The sequence below is a fragment of the Erythrolamprus reginae genome, chromosome Z (assembly GCF_031021105.1).
Source record: "Erythrolamprus reginae isolate rEryReg1 chromosome Z, rEryReg1.hap1, whole genome shotgun sequence".
NCBI classification, from domain to species: Eukaryota; Metazoa; Chordata; class Lepidosauria; order Squamata; family Dipsadidae; genus Erythrolamprus; species Erythrolamprus reginae.
In genome coordinates this window covers 38,051,567-38,069,019 of record NC_091963.1, presented here as the reverse complement: position 1 = coordinate 38,069,019, position 17,453 = coordinate 38,051,567, and the positions used below count along the sequence as shown (strand labels likewise).

General features: G+C 36.0%; 1 protein-coding gene across 8 annotated transcripts in view; it reads right to left on the bottom strand.

Annotated features, from left to right (window-relative positions):
- The window catches only part of PHF14 (PHD finger protein 14), a 170,509-nt gene that overhangs the window by 33,542 nt on the left and 119,514 nt on the right, over positions 1-17,453 (bottom strand). For 3 of the 8 annotated variants that reach the window (XR_011556934.1, XM_070729343.1, XM_070729341.1), the window contains one exon: positions 11,312-11,418. The exons of the other annotated variants lie outside the window; for them this stretch is intronic. Coding sequence is in view for 2 of the 3 variants with exons in the window: in XM_070729343.1 (XP_070585444.1) it covers positions 11,317-11,418 (102 nt within the window). In the remaining variant the exon portion in view is untranslated. The remainder of the gene's footprint in view (positions 1-11,311; positions 11,419-17,453) is intronic. 8 annotated transcript variants of the gene reach the window in all.

Genomic DNA, 17,453 nt, shown 5'->3' with positions numbered 1-17,453 from the left:
GCTCATTTGCTAATGCTGTTTTACTGCAGAAGTGTTTAGTGACTTGCTTAGCTGCAGCCAGCTTTTCTCACATACCTTTATCATCTACCCAATATTATAAGCATGCAAAATAGTCTCCTATATATATGGACTGTTGTGAAATACCAATGTAACAAAAGGGTGTTTACTTAACTTGACACTACCAAAAAAAATCACAAAAAGTTCAGTACATATTGCAACTTGAGTCATATTTTATTTGAAGTTCATAATTATTCTATGTAGATCTTGATGGATTTTTACTGTTCATTATATAGATATATGTACTGTAGTGCCACTAAATTAAGACACAGTTCATGCCTGGAAGCTTAAAGCTGACATAAGTTTTGAGCACATCAAGTCAAATAGCAAATATGTGTAGATCAGGATTGTTACAATTAATGGGATGGTTATAAGGACAGATGTTATTTTCAATTACAAATACCTGATAGTCAAAGTTTTAGATTAAGCTGGATTGAAAAATATACACATATATGCACAAACATAGTTGAACCTTAAAAAAAATTCAGCCAAATGATGCAACATCAATTCAATACCTAACATTTTTCTCTAGCAATCAATTAAACATCTATACAAACTGACAATGACAAGAAAATAGTAACAGAGGAAGCAACCAACAGAGGGATAAAATAGGATCTGCATTCTATCAGTCAAGCAAAAAAAATTATCAACAAGAAATTAATGAACTGAAGAACAAAGGAAATAAACTACTAACCAACAAACTTCCCTCCTCTAATATGGCACTGATCGTGTTACCTAGTAGGGTAATATAATTTCTGCAAACTGAATACCAAGATCAGAAAATACCATCAATGTAAATTTATTTTGTTTCTAGATGGACATTTTTCTCTCTGGTGTTTTTTTTTTTCTTCACATAAAAGTCAGGCTAGGAAATTTGTACATGGGCATGATGGTTCACTGATTAAACATGCTGAGCTTCTCAGCAGGAAAGCTGACAACCTGGGTTCAAGACTTGACCTTTCACAATGGGGTGAAATCCCATTTCTGCCCCAGCTCTTGCCACTTAGCAGTTCAAAAGCATGCAAATGCAAGTAGATTAATAGCTACAACTTTGATGGGGAGGTAGTAATGTTCCATGTGTCTTTGGCATATAACCATGTTGACCATATGACAACGGAACATGCTATTGTCACAACTATTCGGCAATAGTACTTAGACTTATATAATGTCTCATAGTGGTTTACAGCCCTCTCTAAGTGGTTTACAGAGTCAGCACATTGCCCCCAACAATCTGGGCTCCTCATTTTACTGACCTTGGAAGGATGGAAGGATGAGTCAACCTTGAGCCTGGTGAGATTCGAACTGCCAATTGCAAGCAGTTGGCAGTCAGCAGAATTAGCCTACAATAATGCATTCTAACCATTGTGTCACTGCAACGATGTTCAGCCAAGAAACAGAAATTAACATTGTGCCCTAGAATTAGACACAATTGGCAGAGAATCCTTTACTTTTTACCTTTAAATGGATATCTCATCTTCAATATCTCCAATATTCCCGTGTGTACTTGCTTATCTGCTGTAAGTAAAATCGTGATTCTTCACTTAGCAATTTTATCACTTATCAACCAAGTTCGGATGGTCCCAATTATGACCTTTAAGCCATGAAAGCCAGATTTGTGGCTTTGGGCCAGTTACTCTCTCTCTCTTGGTTCAACTCATCTCACAGGATTGTTGTTATGGGTAAAATAGGAGGAGGAAAAACTGGACTCAAGGCACATGTATAATATAATTGGTACCTGCTTAATAGTAGTAACTGTGAGAGGGATCTTGAAGTCCTAGTGGATAATCACTTAAATTTGAGCCAACAGTATGTAATCTAGACTGCATTAGCAAAGAGATAATCAAGATCACTTGAAAGGTTAAATAATAGCAATGCCTTGGTATGATCACACTTAGAATATTGCATCTATTTTGGTTCCCCACAATATACAAATGTTTAGAAGAACAGACAAAAACAACAAAGATGGCTAAAACATATAAAGAACAGTTATAAAGACAGTTACTGGAATTGGGAATGTCTAGTTTAATGAAAAGAAGAATTGAGGTGTTATGATAGCAATGTTCCAATATCTATTGTGTGCCACAGAAAGTGATTGTCAAACTATTCTCCAAAGCACCTGAAGGGAAGATAAGAAGCAATGGATGGAAAGTAATCAAGGAGAAGCAACCAAGAACTAAGGAGAAATTGCGTGCCAGTGAGAACAATTAATCAATGGAAATATTTGCCTTCAAAAGTTGTGGGTGCGCCAACATTGCAGGTTTTTAAGAGACTGGATAACCATTTGTTTGACATAGTATAGAGTCTCCTGTTTGAGCAGGGTTTGGCCTAGGCAAAATAGGCTCTTCTTAGACTTGTGGACTTCAACTCCCAGAATTCTTGAGACAATCATGCTAGCTCAGGAATTCTGGGAGTTGAAGTCCACATGTCATGGAAGTGCCAACTTTTCCTACCCCTGGCCTAGAAGGCCTGCAAGGAAGGGATTCCAATTCTGTTATTCTGTCATCTCTTAAAATAAGAGTCTGTTTTTATAACATTGGATTAGGAGACAAAGTTTCTATGACCAAGAGTACAGTTTGAGCTAGACTGTAAGACTGATGTATTTCATTTAAAAAACCAACAATATATAAAAGATAACCCAAGGTCTAAGAAAGTTCATGTACAGTAAGTAAAAAAAGAAGTTATCATAGTGCACAGCAGATTAAAAAAGGAATCTGTGCTTCATCTATTGTACTTCCTTCCTTAAATTCAGATTTTAGTTGTATTTGCTACATTATTGTATCCATGCACGTGGAAGTCCCAAGACAAATCTATTTTAACTTTCATTTATCCTTTCTTTTAAATCTATATAGAAATACTTTGCTGCTAAAAAAAACACCCCATACAGCAATGGTTGGGTTAAACTTGTCAGAGACATTTTAATACTGGAGATTTCATTTAATTTATGGCAGATATATTTTCCAAGGAGAAAAATGCTGATGCTATCTTGGTTATAAGCTTGCCACCAAAATGATTTAGATAGTTTTTTCCCTTTTCCATGCAGTATCAGAATAAAGCAGTCCTTTGCAAGCAATGAATTATAACTGACACTTTAAATCTATTTTGTCTCTATCTTGTACTTCAGAAAAATGGGAAAACATAAATTTTGTGTGTGTGTGTGTGTATAATAGAATGAATGGAATATATATATATATATATATATATATATGTTAAATGTTTATAGCTGGAATTTTTTAAAATTAAGGGAGACCAGGATAGATCTATCCGACATAAGAAAAAACATATATATATATATATATATATATATATATATATATATATATATATATATATATATATTTGTGTGTGTGTGTTTTTGCTAAATTTTCAACAGAAAACACACACACACACACACACATATGGAGAGACACAGAGAGAACATAGACACACACACACAAGGCACACTATACTTAGATTATATATGTGTGTGAGAGTATATAGTCACATATACATACTTGGATAATGACTTCGATAAAAATGATTTATTGCAGGATAATGAATAATTCTTACCTAAGCCATTTTCTGAATAATAAGGGGCATGGAACAATTGCCAGTTTTTAATTGAGAATATAAAGGTTATTAAGCAACAAAATGACAGTAATTTTATAATATAAAGAAATATTCCAGTAAAATAAAATGAAAAGAATCATGAGCTTCATAATGCACATTAAATACTGCCTATGAATTCATTGTAAATTAAAATGGATGTCTTTCTACAGATTCTTTCCTTATTTACACCTGAATGGAAAAAGTGGCAAAGTGAAATCAAAATAGGAAGTTTGATCATTCTGCTCCACATTGCAGTAGAAGCCTTATTTTGTTAGCTTTGAGCCTGGTTAATTGAAGATGAACATTCCAGAATTTTGCTTGTATCTTATTAAGCCAATGGCACTACTGAAGTTAGGTCACAGTAGTAGTCCACAAGTAGATCAAAGCAATGCAATGTAAATAATATTTTCTTTAGCATTCTTTACCAAAAGTAACTAAATACTTTTCAATAAAATCTATGAGCAGGACATGCTTTCACTATTCTCTAAAAGAGAATATAATAATCAATATGGACTTTTTCTACCTTCAATTTTATTAGATAGCCTTGAATTCCAATTCTCAAGAAAGAACATGGGTGGGTGGGGACAATTCACAATGCTTCGCTTTTTCATATTTAATTTTATCAAAATTTATTTCAGGAGTATTTTGGTGCTGAGATTACATGGAATTTGACAGCATAGGAGTTGTGGCCATGGTCAAAAACAAAGCCTTTATCTATCCGAAAGTGAATTACTTTTCTAGAATCGTCTTTGTTGTCCTCAAATGGCTACTTCTATTGCTATTACCAAATATGAGATGAGTAATTGTTGTCATTGCAAACTAAAATAATCAATTGTAAAATTATCAATCAGAATAAATAATTCATTTAGTTTTTATTATTCTATTTTAGTTGCTCTACAATAGGTGCTTACATTATTTAAATATAGCACAGTATAAAATTCCATAAAATATTATTTTTGACCAGTAAATGCTGATTCCTCTTTGCATTTAATTTTCTTGTAATAATAAATTCATCAAACTATGATAATTAATTGACTTAATTAAAAGCTAACAATTATGTTCCTTCATAGGTCAATATGTAGAGCTGTTCAGATTAATAGCACAGCTTGTAAAGTTAATCTTCTGGTCTAATACAACTGACACTAAGTTGTGTATTAAATGCCTTCTCAAGAAATAAAATAGAGGTCTAAGTGTACTTTAATGAAAAGTAAGAATTATGAAAAGGTTAAATAAAGAAAAATGTTTTGAATTTATGAAAATCCAGGTTAAAGCAATTTGTATTAAAATGAACATCCTTCTCATTCAGCTACCTCCGTTTTAACATATATAATCATAAATTAATTTGCAGGATAAAATTGTGTTCTTATAAATTGCTATTAAATGGTTGTTATAAAACAAATCTGATTTGCTTTTTTTAAAATAGTAACATTATGAATGGAACAGAAGGGAAATTTATTTTGTGAAAGAAATACACGATTAATCTTCCTGAAAAAAGAATTGGTAACCTAACAAAAGGCATTTTTGTTCATCTGGTGAACAGCACCTAGGAGACTGCCTATTTAAATGAACACTGTATAACACTGTAAAAGAATAACTCTATTCTTACTGTGTACATTATTTTATGATAAATGCTTTTGTTTTTCTATTAATTTGTTTTTAATGACATTAAAAACATGTATGACACTGAGTCCAAACTCTCTGCTCAGTTCCATAATCCAAATTACAGTTCCTGATTGGTTTCCAACTTCTATTTGCAGATACTCAGTGAAAGGAAGTGAAGCACATCTGGTTCTATTTTTCACTACCCTTGATGTTGGGAAATTTTCTAAGTTTACAGAGTTTTATATTTTGTAATACACAAAATTTGGGGTTCTATAGTCAGTGATATTAAGAAGCCTTGATCTTCTCTCTGATCACTTTGTAAGAATTTGAAAACTACTATCATATCTCCCTCTGTCCCCTTTTCAGAAGACTAAATCTTTCCAGTTTCTTCAACCTCTCTTCATAAGAGTTAGTTTTTAATCACATGATCATGATTGCTGCTCTTCTTTGAATCTGTTCCTATTTTTCTGAACCTTTCTCAAAGTGTGATGCTAGAACTGGATATAGTTATTTATGGTCAAGAATACAGAATGATCTATATAGAATAAATAAAAACAAGCCTGTTTTTACTTTTATTTCTGTCTTATAAGATATTTTATATTACCGGCGTATGCTATTAGCCTGTTGCAATGCTGAAGTATCATGGAAGACCAGGATGCTTCAATAGCGGCCTTCAGCTCTTCTGCATTGTTCCATGTCAGGTCTCTTATCTTTCTATTGGCTATGCCCCATAAATTCTCTATGGAATTCAGGTCAAGCAAGTTTGCTGGCCAATCAAGGACAGTAATCCCATGGTCATTGAAGCAGGTTTTGGTGCTTTGGGCAGTGTGGGCAGGTGACAAGTCCTGATGGAAAATTTAAGTCACCATCTCCATAAAGCTTGTATATGGATGGAAGCATGGAGCATTCCAAAATTTCCCGGTAGATACCTGGACTTAATGGAGCACAGTGGACAAATGCTAGGAGATGACATGGCTCCCCAAATCAACACAGACTGTGTTACATTAGAACTCAAGAATCTTGCAATGTGTGCCTGGGATAAACATATATCCACCCTAAGATTAAATACAGGAAATAGTATAAGGGCAGACTAGATGGATCATGAAGTATTTTTCTGCCGTCAATCTTCTATGTTTCTAATATGAAGATGAAAAGGGTTTGTCTCAATCTTTCTATAAATTGTTGGAGAGTAGCAGGCAACTTGGATTGCTACATTATCTACTTATGCAATGTTGAAAGAAAAAAACAAAGGAGTAATGAGCTCATACCTAATTTCCAAATATTTCCTATGACTACGTTTTGTGATTCATTTTTATTCCTTTGGATTACAATATTCCAGAATTATTCCAAAGAATCTTTTTGGTAAGGAACATTGCTCCAAAACCAAAACTAGTTTTTCCATTTTATTCATAACTTAACTTCAGGTATCAGACTTCATCTATTATTTTGGAAGGAATCTGACTAAAATAACTCAATGCTGGTTTCAACATATTTTTTCTTTCATATGGTAATCTACATTCAAGCTTAGGTTATGTTTTAGGAAAAGAAAATTAGACAGAGATAGGTGTACCAGAATATTTAAATAATAAGGAATAGCTCAGCATATTTTGAATTTTATTTTGTAACCAATTAACCTCTGTGTTTAAACTTCCATTGTACTTTTGATAAGAATTCAAAACAACTCTGTTTCCTCTAGAAGCTTTAAAATGGAATTTATTAATCTATATTAAAAAATTGAACAAATATATTAATCTTTGCCTAAGCTACTCTTGCCGGTTGCAATGATCATTATCAAGTTATATTAGGTACCCCTGCAAAGAATGCAAATTATGTGCTTCTAATGTTTAAAATTTCTTCTATATAGAAAAATTAATTACAATATTTCCTTTAAAAAATCCTTAAATGTAAGTTCTAAGACAATAGTTTGCTCGACCAATTAATTTGCAAACATAATAAATCATGCACAACAGCCCTTCCACATTTCTATACATTAGCCCTTTCACATTTCTATTTTCCGTTGCTTGGGGATCTCCAGGAATTGATGTTCATATTTCTTGCTAACATATAGCAGCATGAATTTAAGGACATGCAAATCACTGAAAAATGTAAGATTTTCCTGTTCCTCATGGCATATGTCTCATTGGGAGAATAATTCTGTTCCGAGCTAATGAAACAAAATCTCATATGTGAAATAAACCTACACAAATTCAGCTTAAAGTCTTTATTAATATGTTTTCTTTCTATCTAAAGGATATATCCCTCCAGCTATTCTGAGGACAAAGCAATAATTCCTGAAAGAAATTACTATTATTTTGTTGAGTCAACTGGCAACTGATCCTATCTTACAGCACTGCTCTGGCAATTAAAAAGCTAAAAATTACAAATCAGCACAAAGACTACATGGTGGTCGGTTGAAATTTCCTTGGAATGATTAGAAATGCTACTGTTAATTCATCTCCTTGATTGTAAACTCTTTCTGAATATATGCTCAAATATTTTAAACAATTCAATCTTTAATCCATAACTTCAATAATTAAAAGTGCAAAAGGGAATAGCTCAGCTCAATTGTCACAAGAAAGAAAATGGAAAGGGAAAAGAAAAGGGAAGGGGCATTGGTCTTATCTGATACACATCTTGTCATAGGGTGGGCACAGTATTCAGGATAGATTGCCCTCGTCCACTCCAAATGTGGAGTTTGTCTTTTTTGCTAGGATCCGCCCGCTTTGACAAATCCGAAGACTAGAGTCGACGTGGCAAATTCAGGAAGCTTCAGAAATTGTAAGCTCCCACCGGCATCCTAAAGTCAGATCAACTAGATCCGGGTCCACAATGACGCATAAAAGTAAAATATAATCCAGGCAGACTGTTATAGGGCGTGAGTGAATGCTGGTTTCACCCTAAGAGAAGAGGCCTCTCAGATAAGACCAATGCCCCTTCTCCATCATGGGTGGAATCAGCATTCAGATAGGACATACCAAAGCCTTGGGTCCTCTTGGATGGGAACGGTCTGATGCCATCTAGAAGATGTCTTCCACTTCTCTCTGTAACACCCTTCAGCTGAAGGCCACATCTGCAGATGCGTGTCAATCTTGTAATGGCGTATAAATTGAGAGGGCTGAGCCGAAGTTGCTGCTTGACACATTTCCTGCAAGAATGCCTAAGTAGCCCAGGCCAGGCCATGGAGATGACTTTTGGGATAAATGATGGGTCTAAACAGAGAACAACCCGATCCAGGTGGAACATATAGAGATCCTTCTGAAGTGAGAGCGCATATAGCTCTGTTATGGCAAATAGGAAGGCAACCTTGCAAGATAGATAACAGAGCAATGCTTCCCTCAGTGATTCGTAGGGATTATAGCACCCTTGGGAGATCCCATGTTAGATAAAGGTGAATCACCAGAGGACATAAGTTGGACTCCCCTTGTAGAAAGTGACAAATCGTAGGAAACTCTGCAAGGGAGTGGACCTGATCGCAAGACAGAACCAAGGAGAGGGCCACAATCTGTCCACTAAGTGTGTTTGGAGAAAGGCGGCCTTGGCGGCTCACCTTAGGTTCTTAACCATGCGTGTTCAGTATTACTGGATGATATATTGGTGTATGCACCTTCTAAAACTCTTGCACACCATCATCTCCAGATAACTATTCTATCCCTGAGAAAGCACGGGTTCTCTATCAATTTGGACAAAAGCCATCTCTTCTCCACTTGGGAAACATTATCAATTCCCTAGAGTGCAAAGGCTCCCTTTCCCAGGACAGACAGGATAGTATAAGGAGTCTTGTCTTATCAGATACAACCTACCTACCTGCATAGAAAAACTGGAGGAATTTCTGATATTCTTTGCATATCAGGATATGCAGATAGGCTTCAGTGAGGTCTAGGGAGGCCATGAAGTCGCCCTGATGGATGCAGGCCAATATGGAGGAAAGAGAATGCATCTTGAACTTACGATATTTTATGTATTCATTGAGATGCTTTAAGTCTAGAATCGCCCTCTAATCCCCCTCCACCAAGGGTTTGAGTACATCAAAAGGATAGAATAGAACCCTTGTCCTTGTTGTTCCAGGGAAACCTGCTGGATGGCTCAAATATCCAAAAGATGTTGTACTGCCTCATCCAGGAGACTCTTTTTGGAGGGCAGTCTGGAAGTTGGGCAACAGACAATAAACCTCAGGGGAAGGAAGAGAAACATTAGAGAGAGACCACAAGGAATCCCTAGGACCAAGGAGTCTTGGGTGATCTCTTCCCAAACTGAATAAAATTTGGCCATGGAAGGAATGGGATTCAGAGGTACCCCTGTATTGATGCCTGAACTGCCTCACCCTCCTGGATCTATCCATAGGTTGGCCCTGTCTATATCCAAACTGATCTGGAGTGTCGATAGATGGCACAGATAGTCAGTCAGAAAGGTGTGTAGCCACATTTAAAAATTGTGTGTCCAAGGAAGATGTACAAGGGCCGGAAGCTGGAGCCGATCACTGTCTCTGAAGGGGTACCCAGGAACAGTTGAGGAGCAGGGATGAAGTCCATTTCCAGCATAGTTTATGAAAATAATGGATCAGGGTGACACTCCCAGGGGGCATGGCCATCTCTGGAGGGATTACATTGAGACTGCTGAAACTCAGGCCTTATAAAAGAATAATTTTTAAAAGGCTGAGTGGAAAGAGACTGGATGGCGTAAGTTGAGCTGGAGTCATTCCCTTATTCTCTAAAAGCTCATATGCAGCACTGTCTTCATCCTCCACCTAGTGTCCTGGCTGTCAGCATCTGAAACATCGTAGAGGTGATCGGGACTGACTGTTCGCCTGGCTAGGCCTGCTGGAGCTGAAGGTCACTGGACTTTGGACAGCTGATTGGAATTCTGTGGGGCCAGAGCACCTAGCAACTGAAGGCTGGCTGTAAGGTCCTGCTGCACCGTCATCACAATCAAAAGGTTGGTAGGGTCAAAAATAGCCCAAGACCCAATGGCTTAGGGCTATTCGGTGGCCTGGATGTGGGCTTCGTTTGAGCTGGGACCGCCAAAGTGGCGGGTTAGCCTGGAGAAGTGAGACCAGCGGGGCCACAGAGGTCTGGGCTTAAGTCTTGGCAGCCCTGGTGCATCCAATGCCAGGGAATCATCAGTTGTCTTCCCTGCTAATAAGTTGTCTGGGCCTAGGGGAGCCTGATACCTATCCTGGGCCATGGCCCCCCTGGTAGATATATTATAATCTTCTGCAGGCTTTATTCCTCTGTCTTTCTGCCATTTCAGTTGCTTTATAGGTGGCAAGATAGACCCAATGGAATTTGGGTGGATGGAGTTCCAAGTCATGGGACTGTTTCTTATCTGGAATGGGTCAGTGGGACTTCCTGAGACATTTCTTGCCAGGCTTGTCATTAACTGGGGCCTTATCTGCCATTTTCAGAGACACAATATAATCAACTTCTAAAAAGGTCGCTCCAGTGAAAGGCCCAATATTTGGCACTCAACTGGCTTTAGGAATTTCCTGTCTTGCCCAAGCAAGTTCAGAGAGAAATGGGCAGATAGATATGCAGCTTTGGCCCTTGCAAGCAAACTTTAAGTGGGAAGTTGGAGACAGAAAAGCTGTCCGTTGGTGTAAATCGTGACTTTAAAAATGGCTGATAGGACAGACGCGAGCTGGTAGCTCATGCAGCTTCACTCTCCTGAGCCTGGTGGTAGAATAAGCATCTGGTGGGTGGCGAGCCCTCATGATCGGAGCACTGGAAAGGTAACCTCCATTGGGGGGGGGGGAAGAAAGTCATCCTAGTATCCCATCCACAGAAAGGTTGTGGAATAATTGAGAAGAAAAATGACCACTGCCGTTTGCAAATGGAACCGAAGCACGTTTTTACTGCTGTGAGAGATAAATCATCTTATGATGCTGTGGCAGAGCAAGGTGGTCTATGCCACAGCACATGGCTGACCAACCACCCAAAACAGCCAGAGGCAAAGCTCTGTCTATCTTCGGCCTCTCTGGATAAAATTCGTGAGGCCCAGCTGAAAAGCGGCCAGAGCCAAAACTCCACCAAATATTTGTCCTCTTGAGACGGAAATCAAGAGCCCAACTCACTGTGACTAAGGTTGTATGCTTTGGAAGTAGAATCCAGCATTCAGGATGGGAGCTGAGTTTGCCAAGCTGAAGGACCGAGTTGAAGCTGGGTCGTAGCAGGGCGGATCCTGGCAAAAAAAGACAGACTCGGTCATCATTCTGAGTGAACGAGAACACCCCATCCTGAATGCTAGCTCCACCCATGATGGAGAAGGGGAAGTTTCAAATCCTGATGACCATATTTAAGATTTACAAAAGTTTTTTAAATAATTTTTTCTTCCAGTGGAAGAAAAAATAGCATTTTTTTATAAAAACAGGGCTGAAAGAAGTGCAGATTTGGGACATGAACTGCACAGATATAGATTGAACAGGAAAGGATTGGGGCAATTTTGCCCTTCCCCTTTGCTTCCTCTCCCTTACCTCAAATTTTTATGCATGAAGATTCAACAAATCAATTTCCAGTCTTCTGTACCTTTAATAATTCTTGATATTTGCTATAATTCTTTTAAAGAATGGTGGCTCTAGTATTCTATACAGATGCTAATGTTTAATTTAAACATTAAACACACATTGAAAAACTTGCTACTTGAAAAAATAAAGAAAATATCTTTCTGTAACAATACATTTGAATATATTATGTTAACTATATCAGTTTTCATATATCATCCTCTACTCAGGATTCAACTGAAAATTACACAAGCCATAAATTAGCTTTAAACAAGCTTTGAATCAGACAAGCTAGTTTTCAAATTAAAAAGCTGTCAGTATATTACAAGGTGCTGTCATTTTATTACTGCAATCAATTTTATGTGGCCTGAGGTATACGGAAAATGGATTCTCTCTTCATTTGCAAAGGTTTTATCTCCTGCACCAGGCTCTGAACTACTTGACTGCAGTAATGAATTTGAAATCCAAGTTACAAACAAAGACTTTTATAAACAGAAAAGCCAAAGACAGTGGCTAGTTTAGAACTGCAAAATATACTTGGAAGAAAAGCTATGAAAAAGTTTTGGGGAAAATAGAGTACTAATGTTTTATTTTTTTGTTGAATTTAATTTAAAATTCCTTTAAATATTCCAGTACAATTTTATAGTTTACTCTATTGCTTGTAATTGTATGAATCTGAAAGATGTACCTTAAAAACCTTGTGAGTACTATACATTATCACAAAATCATTCTGATCAAATAAGGATTTGTCTCCTTTGATTTCTTTCTAATCTGGATTTTAAATGGTAGTTTAATTAGAATGGCTTCAAAGTTTGTAAAAAAAAAATGATTATGATATATGTCAATTGCAGTAACATATATGTTACATATTCATCAGAAAAACACCCATTATCTCAAGACATATTTTGTACTGTAGCATTAAAAGATTAAGTGATCAAACATTTACTAATCATGCTAATACTGTAGGGTGTGTGAATGCTGTTCACACAAGTTACAGGAAAGTGCAAAAAGTGCCTAGTTTAATTTTCAGTATCTCCAACAGGATTTTAAAGGCATTATTAAACAGATGCTGCAAGATAATGTCCACTACACACTACGTATATGGAAGCTTACTAGAGGATTTAACATATACGTACCCCCCCTCATATATTAGGTGTGATTCTGAAACAAGATAATAACTAGCTGCCTTTGGATCAATCACTCAGGTTCAACCTGCCTAACAAGTAATTTTTGTGAGGTAAAAAGGAAGAGGAAGGAATATTAGGTATGATTACTGCCTTGAGTTACTTACAAAAATAATAAAGGTGTTATAGATTTAAATAAATAATCAAGCATAGCAAGGATTGTTTATAACATGTATTGATTTTTTCATACTTTTCTACCAATCATTTAGGATTTGAAGTATTACTTGTTTTCAAAGACTCATTTCTTCATCCAGTCTCAGATAAGAATGTTTCATTATCCCATATGATTTCTCAAGTACAAATAGCTGGCAATAATGTAAAATAATATTTTGTAAACTTTTATAACATCATACAGAACTTTATCTGAGGAGAAAACAGTACAAATTCTAAATCTCTTCATTCAGCAATATTCTTCAGTTGTCACATTTGTATTTGTACTGTTAAGAATAAAGATTACTAATAAATGCTGTCCTTGTGAAAATATCCTACAAAACATGTTGTATATACAAATGTGTTCAGGCTTGTGAATAAGGAGGTTTGCCCTATGAGATTGAAAAGTGCCAGGAATGAGATAAAACAGATGATGCTGTGTATTTGATGTAATGTAAATTAGCTGAGTGTTTCAAAATCATTTGTTGCAAGCTGCTAATACAGATGCAATTATTAATACAGTGGAAGCTAAATGCAAAGAACATTTTATTATATCTAAGTCAGCAGCAGTATTAAAATGGATCTATTTATTAAAAAAGGAATGAACACTCCAGCTACCATTTTAGTAGCAAAATTAATCAGCAATCTTTTGCTGAGCTCACAGTAACTGAAAGGTCAAAACTAGTGCTGGTTTGAAAGCTGAAAATTCTTCAGTCTTCATAAATTAAAGGCACTGAAAATTATGTATTACTCTGCTAAATTCACTGGAAATTTTTAAAGATGGATTTGTCGTATGTATATGTGTGTGTGAGGGAGGGAGGAAGGGGGAGAGGGAGGGAGACTGAAATTAGACTATTATTTCACATACTTTGGCTCTACAAGGGTACTTTTATATTCGAAACACAAAATAGAAACTATACTCTGATAATGGCCAATTCCGTAAATCTTACAGCCTGATCTAATCCTATAATGCCAAACATTGCAATTCATCTCAGCATGCATATATTTCATACGAGCCATCTAAAATACTATAAAAGTACATCTAACAACCATAACTGGATGCTCTGGACTCTGCAACTAGAGAAAAATGTTCAAGTTAAATGTTCTAATTAAAGAAGCAGATCAAAATATCCTAAAAAATTTTTTTGCATGCAGGATGGCATGGCGATCACAAAGAAATGGCAAAGCGTTTAAGAGTTATAGACAGCTTACTAATTTACAAAGAATTCCAAACTTTCTTTTTATTTCTATCACCAAATAAATCATTGCTAGCTTCTATGCTTCCTATAACTATTTCACATTTATTATTAGTCCCAGTTGCGGTTGTTTTTAAAAAAACAATCCATGGTCATTAAGTGAGACCTCACATGAAGGTGATTTGTGACTTTCTATGATGTCCTCACTTTGCTAGTTTTAAGCCAAATGGAAAAGTCATAAATGATGATCCTGTGACTGTGGGATGCTGCAACTATTGTAATATATGATGGTCAAAGGACCCAAATGTTGATCACATAAACATTAGGATGCTGTGACAGTCATAACTGTGAGTCTATATGTTCTTTTTTTAGCACCGCTATAACTTTGGTTATTAGCCTTGGTATCTCGGGACTACTACATGATTGGATAACAGCGTTCCTGTCTAACAGACAACAAGTGGTCAAAATAGGAAATTCCATATCTAATCCTGTTCCTGTCAGTAGTGGTGTCCCTCAAGGTAGTGTTTTAGAACCAACACTCTTTACACTTTACATAAATAACCTTTGTGATCATATTATAAGCAACTGTGTTCTCTTTGCTGCTGATGTTAAGCTATTTAATACCACCAATAACGCTGCTACCCTTCAAAAGGACCTTGACCATGTAGCAGAATGGTCAAACAACTGGCAACTTCAAATCTCAAATAACAAATGCTCTGTCTTAATATTGGCAAAAAGAATCAGAATACAAAATACAAACTTGGAGGAAGAGAACTTATAGATGACCCTCACTCTATCAAAGACCTTGGAGTACTCATATCCAATGACCTAAGTGCTAAAGCCCACTGTAACAACATTGCCAAAAAAGCACTAAAAGTTGTTAATCTAATCCTACATAGCTTCTTCTCTGGCAACAGTGCACTGCTAACCAGAGCATACAAAACAATTGTTAGGCCAATTCTAGAGTACGGCTCACCTTTATAGAACCCGCATTGCATATCAGACATTAATACAATCAAAAGAGTCCAGAAATATTTCACAAGAAAAGTCCTTCACTCCTCCATTTGCAACAAAATATCTTATTCCACCATACATGAAACACTGGAATTAAACAATTTACAACTACATCGCTTCTGAACTGATGTAAATATAGTTCATAAAATTATATACCAAAATGTCCTTCCTGTTAATGACTATTTCAATTTCAACCGCAGCAATACACGAGCACGTAATAGATTCAAATTAAATGTAAACCTCTCTAAAATTGACAGTAGAAAATCCGATTTCAGCAATAGAGTGATCAATGCCTGGAATGCACTACCTGACACTGTGGTTTCTTCCCAATACACCAAAAACTTTTACTTTAGATTGTCTACAGTTTACCTTTTACTGTTTCTAAGAGGTCTGTAAGGGGCGTGCATAGGCACCATTGTGCCTATTGTCCCTATCCTACTGTCCTCTTTTATCGTTACTTTTTACTTATGTTTATACAAACTACTACTATCTTATACATGTTTGACAAATCAATAAAATCAATAAAATAAAATGTTGTTAGATGAGAGCTATTTGTATGTATATGAGTACACTTAACATATTATTTATTTGCCTCTTTTTTTGCAAATGTAAATTATTTTCATCCATTTCTTCTGCTACTCTTAGGACCTCTTAGAATATTTTTCATATATCAGTACTAAGAATGTTTAAAAACAGTCTACAATCTCCATTTCTATTATACAATATTTTGGTGAAAACTGGGTTAAAACTGTTACAGAGAAATAGCTAAACTTTTAAACTCTAATATACCTTCCTGTGGTACCTACATGTGTTGACAGCTTTTCGGCATTCTAACAAGGCAAATATTCCTTCTAAAATATCTATTTCTTCTTACCTCTCCTTTTCTAATTTTCCCAAGCATCCTATAATTTTTCAGGATACACACACCTGGTATTTTGGGAAGGGATGGGAAGCAGATTATTTTAAGATTGATCTCTCTCCCCCTCAACAAAACCCCTTTAAAACCCTGCTGTTCTGTTCGGGTCGTATGCGACCCGAAGCCAAGTTTGAGTCCCTGTAAAAAGTTTTCCCTGCATATCTGAAACTTGAAATTTCATGGCTTTTCATCATTTCAGGGGTTCTCTCTATGAGAATTTTTTTGGGGGGGTGGGGGGCTTAGTTTTTGCTGGGCAAAAAAAGTTACAAATCTTCTGTTCCCGGGTCACCCTGACCCGGACCGAAAACTCTTCATTTGCAGTGCTTATGTTTGGTCTTTTTGAAAGCTTTTTTCACTTGGAAAGTAGTCTGAACATTTCTGCACACAATGATATGAAAATTGAAATGAAAAAAGTAAATCTTATTGGTTTATTTTGCGGATATAATGCACGCCCCCCCCCTTTTTGTGAAATTTTTTTCAATTTATGGATAGTTTTGCTTGCAAAATGCATTCTATTTTACTAAAGTTGGTGTGGGATTGGTAGCTTGAACATTTCTGAATATAAGAAAAATATAAAGGAACTGAAAAAAATGATTCTTATTGGTTTTTTAATATCAGAAATAAGCCCCCCCCCCTCGGCTGCTTGCAACCATTTTCACTTTTTATTTTTTTATGCTCCAAATCCGAAATATTCTTTAAAATCTTAGGCATTCATTTACTCAATTTAACAATGCTGATCATCAAAAAATATTTTTGGGGTGGTGGCTAATTGTTTTTGGGGGAAAAAAAATCATAACTTCGAGTCTGTTTCTGTTCGTATATGACCGGACCAAAAATAATTTTTTTAGGTACTTGAATTTGATCTTTTTGAAAACTTTTTCAACTGGAAAACTAGTTTGAACATTTATGAACATAATGATATGAAAATTGAACTGGAAAAATTTAGACTTATATTTTTATTTTGATCAAAAAGCCCCTCCCCCCATCCTTTTTTAATTTCGTGTCAATTTCTATTTTTTAAGGCTACAAATCCCTAAGGAATTTTCCCCCAAAAGGTTTGATATACTAAATTGAACATTTCTGAATATAAGAAAAATATAAATGAACTGAAAAAAATGGTTTTTATTGGTTTATTTTTGCCACAAAAGGGCCACCCCCACCCCTTGGCCTTGCTATGTGCCATTATTGTCACTGTTTATACATATTTGTCTAGAAATATTTGGAATATCCTTTTGAAAATCAACCACATTGTAGCC